The sequence below is a fragment of the Aphelocoma coerulescens genome (genome assembly GCF_041296385.1).
Source record: "Aphelocoma coerulescens isolate FSJ_1873_10779 chromosome Z unlocalized genomic scaffold, UR_Acoe_1.0 ChrZ, whole genome shotgun sequence".
Lineage (NCBI taxonomy): Eukaryota > Metazoa > Chordata > Aves > Passeriformes > Corvidae > Aphelocoma > Aphelocoma coerulescens.
Genome location: NW_027184085.1, coordinates 54,456,638 through 54,473,988, shown reverse-complemented (window position 1 = coordinate 54,473,988; position 17,351 = coordinate 54,456,638). Strand labels below are relative to the sequence as shown.

At 37.9% G+C, this 17,351-nt stretch overlaps 1 protein-coding gene across 1 annotated transcript in view; it reads left to right on the top strand.

Annotated features, from left to right (window-relative positions):
• Positions 1-17,351, top strand: part of PTBP3 (polypyrimidine tract binding protein 3) — a 44,734-nt gene that overhangs the window by 12,422 nt on the left and 14,961 nt on the right. Inside the window, exons 3-8 of the mRNA XM_069000787.1 lie at positions 2,263-2,334; positions 4,901-5,064; positions 5,907-6,053; positions 9,034-9,198; positions 12,642-12,752; positions 14,901-15,075. Of these exons, the coding sequence (XP_068856888.1) occupies positions 2,310-2,334; positions 4,901-5,064; positions 5,907-6,053; positions 9,034-9,198; positions 12,642-12,752; positions 14,901-15,075 (787 nt within the window). The 5' untranslated portion in view covers positions 2,263-2,309. The remainder of the gene's footprint in view (positions 1-2,262; positions 2,335-4,900; positions 5,065-5,906; positions 6,054-9,033; positions 9,199-12,641; positions 12,753-14,900; positions 15,076-17,351) is intronic.

The window sequence follows — 17,351 nt, the reverse complement described above, 5'->3', positions numbered from 1 at the left end:
TAGGTAATGAGCTTGGAGTTTAAAGGAGTTCCTTTGCGTTTTGGCTGCTGTAGCATCTTAATGGTTGTCAGTGTAACAGCAAAATCTAGGGAACTGTTGTAGGATATAGTGATTGGATGATGTGTCAGTTTTAAGTACAGGCACATGTCATGGATGAAGGTTGTAATTTTGGTGTAATTTTTCTCTTCTTCAAGCTAGTTTAGTCCTCCATCCTAGAACAGCAGTTCATTGTGTGCTTCAGTGAGCTACAGCATCAGTTTTACAGATAGAGGTCAGTTGCACAGAGTTGTTACACAGGTCACTGCAGCCATCTGAACTGTGTTTCTTTGTGTGTGCTAAAAATGGAAGATGTTGGAAAATATTTTCTTAAAATGTCTGAGGTGTTTTATTCATAGTGTGTATAAAATTAAATATGAAATTGTAAGAATACATGTTGGACATGGTAATACACCATGTTTTTTCACAGTCTTTTGGAAACATGCAGAGATTTCTTCTGTTGAATAAATGCTAAGTTAAAAACCAAATTAAAGCTTCCATACAGGAAGTTATGGAAACATTTACATCAGAAGTGGTTTTTCTTCCTGCCCTCCAGTAAATAAAAGGAAGGTGCAGTGTAGTAAAAGACCATCCTTAATACTTTCTACCACATCTGCTCATATAGCTTTTGTTTAATTAGTATGAAATGCATTTTAAAATCAAAATATGCTCTTTAGGTACAATACCTGAGTGCTAGTATACTCAATTTACTGCTAATAAGTGAAAATTAATATCAATATTGCGTGTTAATTACATTCTAGTATTCGTGCAAATACAGCGTGATATGCATGACATCTAGTAACCATTTAATTGACATTTCTGTAAAATACAGTCTATATTTTTTAGTTCTCTTAATTTAAAAATTATTCTGCTGTTTGCCACAGTTAGATGTTGTATTTAAATATACTGTTAAGATGCAGTTTCATGGTTAAAAATAAGTCTCTACTGTTGTGGGAGAGGAATGGACACGCTCATTTTTTCTTCCATCCCACACTAACACCTGTGCTCCTTCATGAGCAGCTAAATTTGGCTGAAAAGCTTTTTAAGCACCCTAGCCTAGTCACAGCCTTCTGTTGTGAATGACTTTCCCACACTAGAGAAGCAGCAGGAACACATGGTTAACAAGGATGAAGAGAACCTAATTGCTCCTTTAAGCGCAGACTCCATACAAACCAGTACTCTGAGCAGTATTTTTGCAGCCAGTGCAAGCCAGCGTGATGGCTTATCCTTACCCCTTTCTTTGCAGTGGATCCTGCTTCTCGACCTCTCTTTCAGGTGAATATTCTAACTCAGCATAGGATGCTGGCAGGCTGGAGAATTGATTATACTCATAGGAAAACTCTTGGGCACTGGAGTTGGTGCAAGATAAACAGTTCATGCGCAGGTGGGAATACTGGACCAAGGGCAATGGGAACCTATCCTTCCACCAAAGTGGTGGGAAGCTGTTTCGATCAACATATTCCATCTTGTAGAACTACTCCCTTGGTCTCTATTTTACATTAAAATGCTTTTATGGAAGAGTGTGGTTAAAGTTTGAGGAAACTTAGCTTTCAGAGGTGTTGTGGTACCTTGTTTCATGTTGGCATTTTGAAGCTGATGCTTGGCTGGAATACTGCAGCAGTCTTAATGAGTAAACAGACATAACTGGCAGTTAGGTGCTGATTTTTGAAAGAAGGATCTGTAGTACTCAAACTCTTTTCTGTTGGTAGTTAGAGCCTCTAATTGTTAATACTCTTATAGCAAGTACTTTGATCTTTGACCTAAGAAATTGATGGTAAGTCATAAGTATTTTTTAAAAATGTAGTGAAAACCAGGGTTTTTTTTAAAAGTGTCATAGGTATGTTTAAATATGTCTCAAATTAGTTTTTGCTCAAGGTTCCTTGTGTCCTGTTGCAAATGCAGACTTTACCTGTGTGGCTGTGCATTTGTATTGCAGACCCAGAGCCTGCAGCCAGCTCATTTCTTGGTCTTTTAAAAAGTGAGCTGTAGTGGGATAGATTTAAGTGTGAAGTGTAACACTTTTGAATTTGCTAATTTCTTGAGACATGTGAAAAAGTTATGTTGTTAGCATTTCTTTTCCTGAAAAAATAAGTTCCTGGCAATAGTGGATAATGTATGTAGGAAGGGGGTGTTCTTGGGAAGACTAAGTAAAGGGAATTGTTGTACTTTTATATTGAGCTTTCTCTGTAACAGCTTGTACTAGTAATCTTGTCTTTTATTTCTTAGTGTGGTCCTGACAAGCTTCTTCTGGTGTCAGTAACAGACTTTTTACCATGAGCAATTCTACTCCAGCTACAGGTATACAAAAAAAAAAAAAATTGAAGTTCTTTGATTGTTCTTTCTCTGTGTTGGTTTTTTTTTCCTTTGTTGTTTTGTGTGTGTATGTTTACCTGAAGTTTTAGATCAGACAAGAACTTGAAAGTGAGAGAAAACTGGGTAGTGCTTTTGTTAGTATTACTTTCAGCATTAGGTGTGCTTAGAATGTTAATGACCAATGGTTGTATGAGTTAACTTTATGTCAAATAAATTAACTAAATCATGACATAGACAATTGCCTTTCAGCAGTGGTTTCCAAATAGCTTATTTTATATTGGGGCAAAGGACAGAGCTGATGACCACCTGATAAGTATCTAAGACTTGCTATATTTTTGGTGGGGAAGAAGGAGGAGTCTAGCGAGCTAACTTGAAGACTTTTCTTTTTGATTTCTTTGACTTGCATGTGTCAGATTGTTTATACTTACGCTGATCAATTCAGTGTGATGTCCAAATGTTTCTGCTTGGCTTGAAATAGCATTAGCTTACAGCTCAGCAGTGTAATCACTGAAATACATATCATTAATTAACAGTGCCATGACTGATCCTTTACAGTGGTATCCAAGATGTCTAAATGATATTAAACTTCAAAATAATATAGAGGTGTTTGGGAATTTTTGGGATATATTAGGAGACATTCTCATTAATTACTATATAACTCTAAAATTAAATATAATCTCTATCAAAATATATCTTTTTACCTAATACAGCTGCTTTCAGCTGCAGCATTTGTTTTTCGTTGTTATGTTTGGGGGTTTTGGGTTTGTACCTCCTATCTCAGGCTACTCAGGGAATACATTTGTACCAGTCTTGAATTGCAATTGTAATGAACTGGCCATTGTACATCAGGAATTGAATTTCATTTTGTTCATAAGGCTTCTTTTTGTCTGTCTGAAAGCATTTTTTACTTTTACTCAATTGAGTGTAAAATTCAGAAAAGGTGATTGCCTTTGGCATGCTTTAAAGAATTGTTGAATCAATTTTGAAATTTTGATGCTGGAAGATACAGATGATTATCACTCTGCATCAAAATTAGTATCAAACCCCAGCTGGATAAAGCAGCATGGTTTAAAAAACTATGAAGTTTTATATTTGAGATGTGCTAGCTTTTATTGCTCATTTAGTAACTCTGCTGAAGTTTCACAACATAAGAAGCATTTCAAGAGTTTGCTCTATGTTATCACCTCTGACAGTGTATCAGAACCCAGAAGATACTGCTTCTGCAAGAGTCTCTCATATTAAACTAAAGAAGAAATTCATACTAGGCTTCATTTCCTGCTTTCTTTAGTCAACCATTCCTTGACTTAGTATAAGTCAAGGACATCTTGTCCATTTTGAACCTGAAAAGTAACAAAATAGGTTGTTAGACTTTACTAGTAATATGTCCTGTCATGGCTTGGTACCGATATGTGTTTAATATGTTCATGTTTGTCTTAAAGTTCATATTTTTCAGAATGCATACAGAGGACATGAAGCCATTTAAAATTTCTTGATGGCAAAATCAATGCATAACAGAATTTTCAGTTTTGTAAGTGGGAGAATTTTTAAGTGTGGTGTGGTTGGGGCTTTGATCATCCAACTTGAAATTTTACAGGCTTCCACTAATAAAAAGACCCTCTGTAAACATCCTGATGTAGAATGACTTGTATGAACCAGCCTTAGCCTGTATGCAAAACCTACAGCAAAATCTGAAATATCTTATAAAGCTCATACAGAAATTTCTTCCCAATATTTTGTGTTTCTCCTTGGAAAGCTAAATGCAACAGATCAGGTGTTAAGGCTGTCTCTCTTGCCTCCATTGCAACTGCTTCTGGAACAATATGCCTATTCCAGATGTGGTGTTCTGCTTAAAAGTGCTCTCAAGGATACTGAGTAATGTTCTTGAAATGTAGTTGTTGGTCACTTACCAATCCAAATTGGTCACATAGAGTATCCAAATAGGCATTTGTTCAAAAAAACCCCCCTTCTGGCAATGTGTTGAAGTGGAAGACTTGAGAGTTTGTCTGGATTTCATGTTGTCTATCTTTTTCAAAGACTTTTGAAAACTGAAAATAATTTGGAACAGCAGGCTTTCTTTAATAAAATAAAAACAAACCCCAAACCTTGCGTTAGCAACTCAGTCACAGAAACATAAGCTGGTGATAAAAGAAAAATTAATGTATTACTTCCCAATTATGACTTGCCCCTCTTCTATGCAACTAACATTTGTAAATATCTTATGTAGGCATTTGGGGAGAAATTACTGGCCTCCATTAAAAAAAACCCAAAACATCAGTAAACCAAAACCAAATCATCAGAAAATAAACAAACAGTCCAAAGCAAAGCCAAACATATCACACCATCCCTTTGCTATCGAGATTTGGAATAGTTGATGATGTCTTCTTACACTGTCCCTTTGTTAGACATGAAATGTCTTTCTTAGGATTCAAAGGGCTATACCTAAGTCAGTGTCAGTGCTGAGGCAGCAGTTTCTCCTTTAGGTTTTGATATGTACACTGTGCAATGTGTTTGTCTTGTTTGCTTGTCTGTCTCCTTCCCTAAAATATTTTAGATAATGAGAAGAAAAAAAGTAAAGGAAACAGATCGCCATGTTCCCCTTCACGTGTCCTTCATATTCGTCAAATTCCAAGTGGTGTTACTGGAGCAGAAGTCGTTTCATTAGGCCTCCCTTTTGGCAAAGTAACCAATCTCTTGATGCTGAGAGGAAAAGGCCAGGTATGTTGTTTTCAATGTTTCATTTACTAGAGCAAAGCTGAAGGTGTGTTTCATGTTATGACAGTTTTGATCTTGTGGTTGACTGAAATGCTTGCAACAATGTCTAAATATTTCATTGATAGCTGAAGATCTTAATATTTTTAAATGTGAAAGGATGTTATGAAATTTAAGTTTTTAATATGCTTTTAGATTAAATAGTGAACTAGAAATTTGTTAATATTGCTAAATGTGATATCCACTTTCTGTAAGAGCATACAGATGATAAAGAACTTGATTGTCACTATTGATGATATATGTCTTCAAAGAGCCTGCCTACTTGAATTGCTAACATCCATGTTAAACACATCTGTTTAATCCTATTAGATGTGACAGAGTAGTTTGCATGATGAAGAAACACAGAAATCCTAAAAATAATAAGTGTTCATTCAAAAAATTGTCTAGGTTAATACAATGCATAAACTGATGGATGTTTATTTTTCTGTTTCAACTTCTTCAATCAGTATGCATATCAGCTACCTAGGTAATAATGCTTGGTTTCAGGAATTTAACAAATTGATTAGCAGTGTGGTATGCTTAGCAGCATTGCTTCCCATATGCCACACTTATTCCATGTCTTCTTAAATGGCATAGTGTACTTACAATGTAAAATTTTCTAAGAAAACCCATAATTGAATAAAACAGCCCCATAAACATGCACACACAAATGCATTCTAATGCTGTTCAAATCAGTACTGTACTTTTACATCATCTTTTTCTAGTGAGAGTGGGATTGGGAAAAAATGATGCTTTGTTCTCTCTTGTAAACAAAAACAGCATTGAAATCAGCTATGTATTGTTTGCAGGCATTTTTGGAAATGGCTTCTGTAGATGCTGCTGTTTCTATGGTCAACTACTACACTCCTGCTACACCTCACCTCCACAATCAGCCAGTTTATATTCAGTATTCCAATTACAAAGAACTTAGGACTGACAATCAACATAATCAGGCTGTAAGTATAATACTTCCATTTAACAGGATATAGTTGTATGAGTTGTGTACTGGTTTTGGCTAGGACAGAGTTAATTTTCCTCTTACCAGGTTGTGACAGAAAGTATTAAGGCGTTTTCTGCTTCTCACATTGCCCTGCCAGTGAGAGTGCACAAGAAGATAGGAAGGGTCTCAACCAGGACAGTTGATTGCAGCTGACCCAAAGGATGTCCCACACCATATCATGTTGGGCTCAGCATTGAAAACTGGGGGAAGAATGAGGAAGGAGGGATCTTCAGACTTGTGGCCTTTTTCTTTCAAGTAATTGTTATGCTCAGTGAAGTCCTACTTTCTTGGAAATTTTTAAACACCTCTCTGCCCATGAGAGGTAGTAAAGGAATTCCTCGTTTTGCCTTGCTTGCATGTGCAGCTATTGCTTTGCCTGTTCAACTGTCTGTAACTGAACCCATGAGTTTCCTCACTTCCACTCTTCAATTCCCTCTCCCACTGTGCTAAGGGAAAGTGACTGAGCAGTTCTGTGGCACTTTGCTGCATACTAGGGTTAAGCCACAACGCTAGTAAATAAACAGGCTACTACTCTTCACTATACCAGTAGACAAATTCTGAAATATATAATTTCAGTAACTTCTTACAGACAGGGACTTCTCAATATCTGTAAAATTACTGTGGAGGAGCTCAAGTTCAAAAGTAGTTCATCGTCATAACCATGAAATAAAGCAAAGGTGGCAGGAGGACTGCTTGTATGAACAAGGAGCTCCTGACTAAGCCAAAATGTAAAGGAGAGGCATAGAAAAGTTAGAATCATGGACAGGTGCCCCAGGAGGATTATAGAGCATTATCTGAACATGCAGGGATATGGTTAGGAAAGTCAAAGGCCACATGGAGTTGTCTCTGATGAGAGATCTGAAAAGCAGCAAGTATGGTTCCTTCAAGTGTATCAGCAATAGAAATAAGATTTTTTTTTTTTTTTTTTGGAATACATAGGCCTGTTGCTGAATGGGGCAGGGACAAAGGAGGTGGGAAAGGCTGAAGTACTGAGAGCCTTCTCATCAGCCTGTAGTGGTTAGGAGTTGCCCTTGGTATTACCAAGTACATGAGAATACTGGGAAAGTCATGATGAAGGAAGTAGAGAATAATCACATTAGAGAACATTTAAACTAATTGGATAAACAAAAAGTCTATGGCCCTAGTGAGATACACTTGTGAATGCTGAGGGAGCTGGTTGATGTCATTGCACTGCCACTGTACAATCTTGAAGAGGTCATGGCAGTTGGAAGAAGTTACTGAGGACTAGAAAAAAGAAAATCCTTCTTTATCCTATCTTAAGGAGGGACAACAAGGAAGATGAAAAGAAAGATCTAGGGAGCCACTGCCTGATCAGCCTTACTTTGGTCCTTTGGAAGGGAATGGAGCAACTCATTCTGGAAACTATCTCCAAACATTCTAAGGAGAAGAAAGTGGTTAGTCATAGTCCAGCACAGGTTTTTAAAAGGATGTTATGCCTGACCAGTGTGATGGCCTTTTATGGTGAGATGACTGGTTTGGTGGATGAGACAGGAGGATATTGTTTATCTTGACTTTGGCAAGACTTTGTGTTGTTTCCAATAACATCCCAATAGATGAACTGATTAATGCAGTCTAGTTAAGTGAACTGTGAGGTCATTTGAAAGGCTAACATGGTTGTGACCAGTGGCATAAAGCTGGGGTCCAGTCACTAGCAGAGTACCCTAGGGGTTTATACTGGATTTTTGGATTCCTGGATGAATTTCAATTGACCTCCCATTTAGATACATAAATTATATACTGTGGTGTGTTTATCATGATTTTTTTCTCTCTCTAATAATGTTGATAGTAGTGATTTGAGCATAAATTATTCATTTGTGCTGACACAAAAGTCACTGAAGTCTTGCAAGCTGTCAGTCTGGTAAATATTATTTGGCTCTTTCCTCATGTAAGAGTACTGGATTGGTTTGTTATCTGCAAAACCAAATAAATAACAAGATTTTTGTTTTAAGGATGTGGTTTGCAAAACAGCCTCAGGAAACACATATGTATATTTGCAAATAAGGCTCCTTGGGTCTCTTTCCAAGTATTTTCAACTTGGTATGTAGCACTTGCTTTCTTCTATAACAGCATTGTCTCCTTTTAAAAATAAGCTGTTTGGCACTTACAGTTGAGTTTTATCTAAATTTTAAAGAGACCCTAGTAGAGCAGTTGAATACTGTTACTGTTCTAGTGCCTAGGCTGAGGCCTGAAGTACAGATTATTTTGCAGGGTTATATTTTTCTGAAACTAGGTAACATGTGCTATGTGCCCTGTTTAGTCTGCCTTCCAAAGAAATACTGTAGCTGAGACATGGCTCCAGGTCACAATACTGCATTTGGGAAGGAACATCTCTGTGTAGTGCTGCTACTCACAGGAGGTATGAAGACCTTTTTTGGGAAAGCCCATGAAAAACAAGTGTAGAGACTCATGTAATCACAGAAATTGAGTTTGAGGAGTGAGATTTAAACCTGTTTTTTGGGGTTGATGGCTTGGCTCTGACAGAGGAGTAGGGTGTGCATTTTTAAGCTTATCCCCACCAAATTTTAGTTCCTGAAGAGAATGAACTCCTAGTAAAGCAGAGCAAATAGTTTCTGGTATGCTGACTGGTTAGTCTGTTACAATATTGTCATCAACAATATTGTTGGAAAAATGTCTAGAATGATAATAGTTTACAGAATCAAAGCAAGATCATGTCTGTATGACATTACAAAGTAGCAGCAGTTTAACTAGAAAAAACCCAGTTGTAAGTCTGTGAATTACACTGACTAGTTAAGGGAGGGGCATGGAAAGTAGGAGTTGTGATTTGAATCAATAATAAGAAGGAAAACTCGTGTTTTGAAGTTATGTTTTATGTGCTTTTCATTTAGGAGAACTTTGTTTCAGTATGAAGATTTGTATGTAAATTAATTGTGCTCTCTGCTATGACCTAATTTCAGAGACCCCAAGCTGCATTGCAAGGTGTGAATGCTGTGCAGCATGGAAACCCGGGTATTACAAGTGCTCTTGCTGCTGAAGGTGGGGTCCTTCCAAGTCACGGTTCTGTTCTTCGAATCATTGTTGAAAATGTTTTTTACCCTGTCACTTTAGACATACTGTATCAGGTAATGAGGATTGCTTAAAAAAGTCACAATCTGTTCCAATGTTCCTGTTGTAAATCCATTAATTTATTTTTTTAAGTACCTGTGGTTCCTGAATCTTTTGAATGAGGACTGTCTCTTTAAAATTATTTCCTGAATTTAGGGATCTAGGTTTGAAGTAGTTCTGAATAAATGAAGTTCAAGTAAACAGGGCTTCTGTACTCTGATTTTCATGTTGTCTCGTTTAGTTCCTTGCTGTGGAAGCAGCAACAAACTTCAACTGTCACTTCTGCTCTCATGATAAGCTAGTGAAATATTGAGTGTTATGAAACTGTGAATCCAAATTTTAGCACTCTTTCTGCTGAGTAACCTTTGGGGTTTGCATTATATTTAGGGTTTTATATTCAATTTTATAACTCAGAGCAAGTGATGTAATATGCAAATTTATTGGACAAATATTTTTGATTGTTCATCTTTAGAATGGCATTTGACTACCTCTGAAACCCTAGAATAATGGTAGGCTATAGTTATGAAGGACATTACTGTAACTTCTGCTAGGTATTTGGGCTATGCTGTTGAAAGCTCTGAGTTTAATAATTTTGAGACCACATCTTTGCATCCAGAGGATTTGTAGATACTTTACAAATGTTGCAAAGTTTTTCATACTTGAAGCTTTTATAATTAGTAGTAATTTTTGCCCCCCATATGGGTTTCTTAAATAATACAATTTAAAATAACTGGGATGATTTTGTAAGAACCTGCAGCCTGGGAAGATTTTTTTCCTGCTCTGCTAGGATCTCAAACAATAGTTGTTTTTAGCAACACTAGTTTTCCTCTTATCTCTTAAAATTTTCTGTTTCTCTGTGTCTCCTCATCGTGACATTGGTTAACTAGTATACATATTAGTTGTCACTTGGATGTAGCAATTTGATCTAAACCTTTTTTTGTATCTTTGAGTGTTGTTCACTCATTACTGAACCTGTGCAAATACTAAGTCAGCTGCTTAGGATTATTATTGCATTCAGAATAACCTGAGTACAAGCTCCTGTGGTTATGGGAGCTGTACTAGTTCTAACAGTGCAACAGCAACAAGGAAATTTATTTTAATTTACTTTCATTTTATTTTAGTCTATTTCAGTGCAGCACAACTATATTTTCAGTATTTGAATTGCCCTCACTCAACTACTTTTCCAGTATGTCTAAAAAATTTAGCAATATTTGAAACAGAATCATGTTTGGAGTTCTTAATAGGGGACAGTCTCCTCTAATTAAAGCATCACTTTGTGCCCAATGGCTACAATCTAACTTTTACTTTGTGTGATGAAGTTAATGGAAATTAGTATTTTCACTGACAATGATAGCATCTTATGGATCCCTAGTAGGCCAGCTGTCATCCCATACTTAGATTGTATTTTGTAAGCTGTCTTTCTTGTCAAGAAATTAACTTTTTTTAACCACAATTCACCTTAAAATATTTATCATAAGAAGCTGAAAATGTAGTGTTTTCTTTGCAGAAACAAAATTGATATATACAGTGTGTTTAGGTTTAAAATCAAACAGGAAGGAGTACATTAAATTTCATTACCTTAAAAAGGTCTGTTAAGTTTTCTGGATAAACACGGAAAAGCTTGAGAAGCTGTATTTAGGCCTTTCTTAAGAGGAAGTGCTTTATGAACAGGAACTCAAAGACTAATTTTAAATCACTGTGAAAAAGTTTCTGTTCTGTTTTCTATGACTAAATGATGACTGCAGCATTAGAATCTTGTTTCTGAGAGACGGAAAAACTGGATACAAAGGGTTGGGACATTAGTCTTGTATCGTTGACTCTAGGTCTAAGCGGCTGGCAAGAGATGCGTATCCTTATCTGTGGCCTTTCTTTACATTGCAAGTTTAGTATTTCTCAGGGGTTTCTGCTTTCCTGACTTTGCATTCATTCTAACAGTCTGCTTGAAAACTAATAGTATTTCTCAAACTCACCTTTCCTCTTTGACTGTTAATTTGGACATATATCATGCAAGTGCATGATATATCCTAGCTTTAATTTTGTCTTCACTCTTTGTGGCTTTGATTTTGCGTAGACACCTTCATGTAGTGCACACTCATTTTGAATGTCTATCTATTTAATTTCAACTTTTAAAAGTACTTCTGCAATGTTTATGTTTGCAATAAATCAAATACTATTTGATTATAAAGTATAGGGGTAGGTTCAAATCTAGGGCTTTGTCTTGCTTCTTTCCTCTTCATTTTCTAATTTAGGCAGTGGATCTTAATAAGCACATCAGCTATTTATGTTGTATTGTTGTTCAGCAGATTTGTGGAATTTGCCTAATGTACACAACATGAAGGGGGATACCTTGAAATGTAGTTTGCAGTTCCCATCTCAACTGACTTCCAGCAACAAGGCATAATATCGATAGAAATAGATCCATTAGGTCAATGGATGGCTCTGTGGTGTACTTGAATAAATTTTGGGGTTTTTGACCATGGGATGGTCTATTCAACACCTGTTCCACTGACACCTGATATGATGGACCTTTCTCGGAGGGAAAAAAGGGTTCTAGTGTAGGAGCTAATGGGGCTTGTTGACAGAGCTTTAAACTAGCTTGGAACAGGGAAGGGGAACGAGTATAAGCTAGAGAACAAGAGGCTGGAGAGGACCAGTGGAAGGGGACCTGCACTTCCTGTTCAATGGCAAATTGAATATGAGTCAGCAGTGTACAAGGTCTGGAGGGGGAAGCCTTATGGGGAGTGGCTGAGGAAACTTGGTCTGTTCAGCCTGCAGAAGAAGAGACTGAGGGGAGACCTCATTCCAGTTGCAACTTCCTCAGAGGGGAAGTGGGAGGAGCAGGTACTGATCTCTTCAGTCTTGTGACCAGTGGCAGGACTGGAGGAAATGGCATGAAGCTGAGTTGGGGGATATTTAAGTTGGATTGGAAAAGGTTTTTCACCTGGAGGGTGTTGGGGTCTGGAACAGGCTCTCCAGAGAAGTGATCACAGCACCAGCCTGACACTGTTGCAGAAGCCTTTGGACCATGCTCCAAAGCACATGGTGTGACTCTTGGGGTGTCCTGTGCACAGCTGGGAATTAGACTCGATTGATGACCTTCGTGGATCCCTTCCAGCTCAACATGTTCTGTGATTCTGTGACTTGTGAAAGTCTATTTTTCAAATCTCCACTCTGATTCATTATCCACATTTGGACAAATGCCTGTTTGGACTGTCCTTCCCTGCTCTTAATTGACTAGACATTGCTGAATCTTCAAGGAAATTTTATCCTTCTTTCCCATTTTTTTTAGCCTCTTCTTTAATAATTTTTTTACCTTAAACAAAATTCTGAGTTCACACAATTTTTGTTCAGCTCTCACAACAGAAATAGTTTTAAAAATGTATTTGAAATATTAAATGCTAGTTTTTAGTGTGCCTGAATTATTCATTGCTTCTTAAAGCCCATGTTTTTTCCTTAACAGATTTTCTCTAAATTTGGCTTTGTCTTGAAGATTGTCATGTTCCATAAGAACAATCAATTTCAAGCCTTGCTCCAATTTGCTGATGCAACGAATGCATATTATGCCAAAATGGTAAGTGTAGTGTATTCAGCTTGAGTTTGTTTCCTTGGTGGGGGGTTTTTCCCTGCTTAGGGACAGGGGAACCATTGGGAATATTTTGACTGTTAACTTTGTGATTTCTCATCATTCTAACATTCTTATTGCACATGAATAGCTTTGACATCTCTCTTTAGTGAAGAGGACAGCACTCTATCATCAAGTGCAAACAAATGTGTAACTTATACACCAAGAGATGCATGAGTCTATCAAAACAAAAATCACTGATAATATTCCTTGTCAGTCTTCTCGAGGCTGAACAGGCCCAGCTGCCTCAGCTTTTCCTTGTGAGAGAGATGCTCCAGTCCCTTAATCATCTTTTAAGCCTACACTGGACCTGCTGCCAGAGCTTTATGCCTCTTTTGAGCTGAGGAGCCCAGAACTGAACACAGCACTCTTGATGTGGTCTCACCAGTGCTGAGTAGAGGGGCAGGATCACCTCCCTTGACGTGCTGGGAATGCTCTCCATAATGCCCCCCAGGATGCCATGGCCTTCTTGGCCACAAGGACAGATTGCTGGTTCACTGCCATCTTGTGGTCCACCAGGACCCCCAGCTCCTTCTCTGTAGAGCTGCTTTCCAGCCGATCAGGCCTCAGTCTGTGCTCAGTTTGCCTTTGTTGAATTTCAGACAGTTTTTCTCTGCACACCTCTCCAGCCTGTCGAGGTCCTTCTGAAAGGCTTCACAGCCCTCTCAGCTATCGGCCACTCCTCCCAGCTTTATGACATCCGTGAACTTGCTGAGGAGGCCTCTGCCCCTTCATCCAAGTCATCTTTAGTTCTCATATAAAGGGAGCAGGAGGCAATCAATAGTCAGATGTGTAGAAAAACCTTAGCTATCTTTTCATGACACCTGTGATTCAAGTCCCCGGGAGGCAGACTAGAGACCTTTTAAGACCAGTGGTCGGGTCAGCCGATGGGTGCCTCTGTTCGCCGCTTCAGTGCGTCACCCGCGACAACTATGCACCACTTCTTCTGGGTGTTCTGGGACACGGAATCCATCTACTCTGTTGTTTCACTTGAAGCCATGCCCAAGTCTGAGGACTTAAATTGGAAAAGAACCTTAAGGTCATTGGGTCCAGTGATAAACCAAATGATGCCAAGTTCACTCCTAAACCATGTCCTGAAACAACATCTGCACATCTTTTAAATACTTCCAGGGATGGTGACACTTGCCTGTGCTAAAGCCTGCTAACCTGTTTGATGATGAAATTTTTTCTAGTATCCAGTCTAAACTCCCGTTGCAGAAGTTGAGACCATTTCCTCTTGTCCTGTCACTTGTTACATGGGAGAAGAGACTGATGCCTACTTCACTACAGGTTCCTTTCAGGCAGCTGTAGAGTGCATTAAGGTTTCCCCTGTGCCTCCTTTCTTCAGGGCAGACACCCCCAGCTCCCCTCCAGCACTCCTCACAGGCTTTGTGCATCAGATCCTTCATGAGAGTCCCTCATGTACAGGTCAATTCATGCAGTTAAAATTTCCAAATTAGTATTCCTATTCCATCTGATATTGTGTGTTGAGTGGGAGAGAAGTAAGATTAGAAACATAGGAAGCCAAGTCATGCTTAAAGCTATGTTTTGTCCAGTTGGCTCAAGGTGATATAATACTAACTAGAAGACTACACTAGAACTACACACGATGTTTAGGTAAGAATAGTGGCAGCATAATTTTCTACTTGATCTTTAGAAAGAGGACTTTAAAACCAGAAGGTGAGTTACTGTCTGGATACAGTTGCAAGGTGAAAACTGCATAATAGTGGAATGGTTTGGGTTGGAAGGAACCTTTAAAAGTTGTCTAGTCCAATCCCCTGGAGTGAGCAGGGTCACCTTCAACTAGATCAGGTTGCTCAGAGCCCTGTCCAATGGGCACTGACCACCTCTCAGGGCAACCTGTGCCAGTGTTTCACTATGCTCATTGTAAAAAACTTCTTCCATATAGCTAATCCAAATCGACCCTCCCAGTTTAAAACCATTGGCCCTTGTCCTATCCCAACTTGCCCTTCTTAAAGATCTCATCTTTCTTATAGCCACCTTCAAGTACTGAAAGGCTGCAATAAAAAATACGGACTTATAGTGGTGGCTGCCACAGTGTGTTTTATCTCTGAAAATATAATTATTTTTCTTCAGTCTCTGGATGGCCATAGTATCTACACTGGGTGCTGCACTCTGCATATTGATTTCTCCAAGTTAACTAACCTAACGGTGAAGTACAACAATGACAAGAGCAGGGATTTCACTCGCATTGACCTTCCTTTTGGTGATGGCCAGCGAACCATGGAGACATCCTTATCTACTCCCTTTGGTAAGAAACCTTTACCTCTAGTGCTTAATAGACACTGAGATCAGAATTTTTATGTGACATGTATGCTCTGGCTACATATCAGGTTCATAGAAGGGTACATTTTCCATACCTTTTTATTTGTTAGGTCCAGTAAAATTTATATGGAAAGCATGAAGTCCAAGTCATGATAAATGAATATCTGAAACAATAGCATGAGGAATACTCATGGGCGAATTTAAAGTGTTGTAAAAAAGCTGCAAAATACTACTAAAATGCTGTAAAATGCTATCATTGGTACAGGTAATGTAGTGAATACTGCATATCAGAATGGAAGTCATCACAAGTTGACACTGGCTGCCTAAAGCTGCTTGAAAAGAAGTGTTTTAAGGGTATTAACTACTATTTGTTGATATATTAGGGTAGTTGCATGCTGCAAGAAACAAAACTGTAAGAAAATTCAAAATTCTGTACTTATTTATATATGTCTGTAGTAATCTTCTAAAAGATAACATTTAAGAGATTTTCTTAAATTTTAGAAGCCACTTTGGCATAGGGGAGACAGTGTCTGCTTGAAGTGACACTGGAGTAGTGCTCACAACACAATTTGAGCGATTTTAGCTATTCTTTTCTCTCTCTAATGACAATGATTAGCAATAATACACAGCTGAGAACTGTCTTAGCTGTTTAATAGGTATCTAAGTGCTGTCCAATGGATTAGCACACTAAAAAGGGTGGGAGAATAATTTCCTATTTTCCTTTACTTTTCTGTGGCAGCTAGGGCAAATAATGGGTTTGGATTAATTTTTTGTATACTTGAGTTAGTTAGTTTAGATTAGAATAAGAAAGTGAGTTGCACTCACTACTTTCTTGATTTTTGTCTTTACTGCTCCCCTTAAAGGCAGGCCTTGGATCTTTATGTAATGAACAACTCTCATTATAGTCTGGGGCAGAGAAGGAGGGTGGAATTTGCCTTACAGGATTATAGAAATGTGCTGTTACAGGTCTAATACATTCAAATTAATTAGACTTGGACTTTTTGAAATGTCAGTGGAAGGGAAAAGTACAATTAGAGTAGTTTATTTCTGCACTTGCTTGTAGGGCAGAAGTAACTATGTTTTTGGAGAATAACACTTGTACACTTCTCCATATTTTCCCCCTCACTCTTCCAAGCTTCTCATTGCTAGGAGCCTTGTTTTCGTTTACTGTAAGAGTAAGAAGTGCTGGAATAGTCTGATGTCTGTACCAAAATTTGTCTGTGTGCATTCACAGTGAAGCAGCTGCACAAATATTTTAAAAAACTAGTAAAAAATAGCTGTAGACAGGGAGAAATAGGCTCATAGCCTTTCTGTCAGTGGTGACAACATGCACATACTGTCATTGGCATGCTCTGAGAGGCTTAGTTACAGAACATTAGGAAAAGATGTTCTAAGTCATGTGAGTACTTCCACTACCTGTTATTACTAGTGGATGTAGTTTTGATGTAGAATGATAAGATAAAACTGGTAACTCTCAGAATAATACATCTTTTTTTTTCCTGTAGACTAGAAGTTATCTTAATAGCAAAACTGAACTTCTCTTGAAACTTGTTTTTCCTCTCTTTTTTCTTTAATTTTCTTTTACTTTTTGTGGAAAAGATACCGCACTATAAACAAGCAGATTTTGTGCCTATTTTATATTTAAAGAGTTCTTGCATCCAGTGAGCGTAACCAGAAATACGTGAATTAGCTTGCTTAGAAAGGTAGGCTGATAGCCATGAAGCAAATGAATTTTTAAAAGAAATAAAAAAAGGCAACAGGGAGTTCCAGATCTTTCTTCATCAGCTCAGTTTGACAATTTTTACATTCCTGATTTTGGTATCAGGGTGCAACATGCAGGTCTTATTTGGCAGAATAAAAGCTCTTGATCTATTTCTTCTTTAGTGTTTCCATTACCTTTCTTGGATTGTGAATAAGTGATTAATAACTATATTGCCAGAACTTGTCAGTATAATGCACCAGTGTGTGTATTTCAAGAACATATTTACTTGCTGTGGTGTGATAAATGTATTCAGTTTTTTGTATGAAAGACACTTTGTTGCCACAGATAAGAGAGGGTGTAATGTGATGCACTATTCATGAATACTTGATCTGTGGTGTCTGTTCCATTTGTTTTTGTAATCCATAACAGATACTTCTTATGGTATTGTATCATCCCTATCAATAACCATTTGCTAGTTGCTCCATTTTAGTCAGTGGTGCGGAGGTTTGGGTAGTAAAACAGACATATTACCAAGCTTGTAGAATGTGTTTTCTGGTATT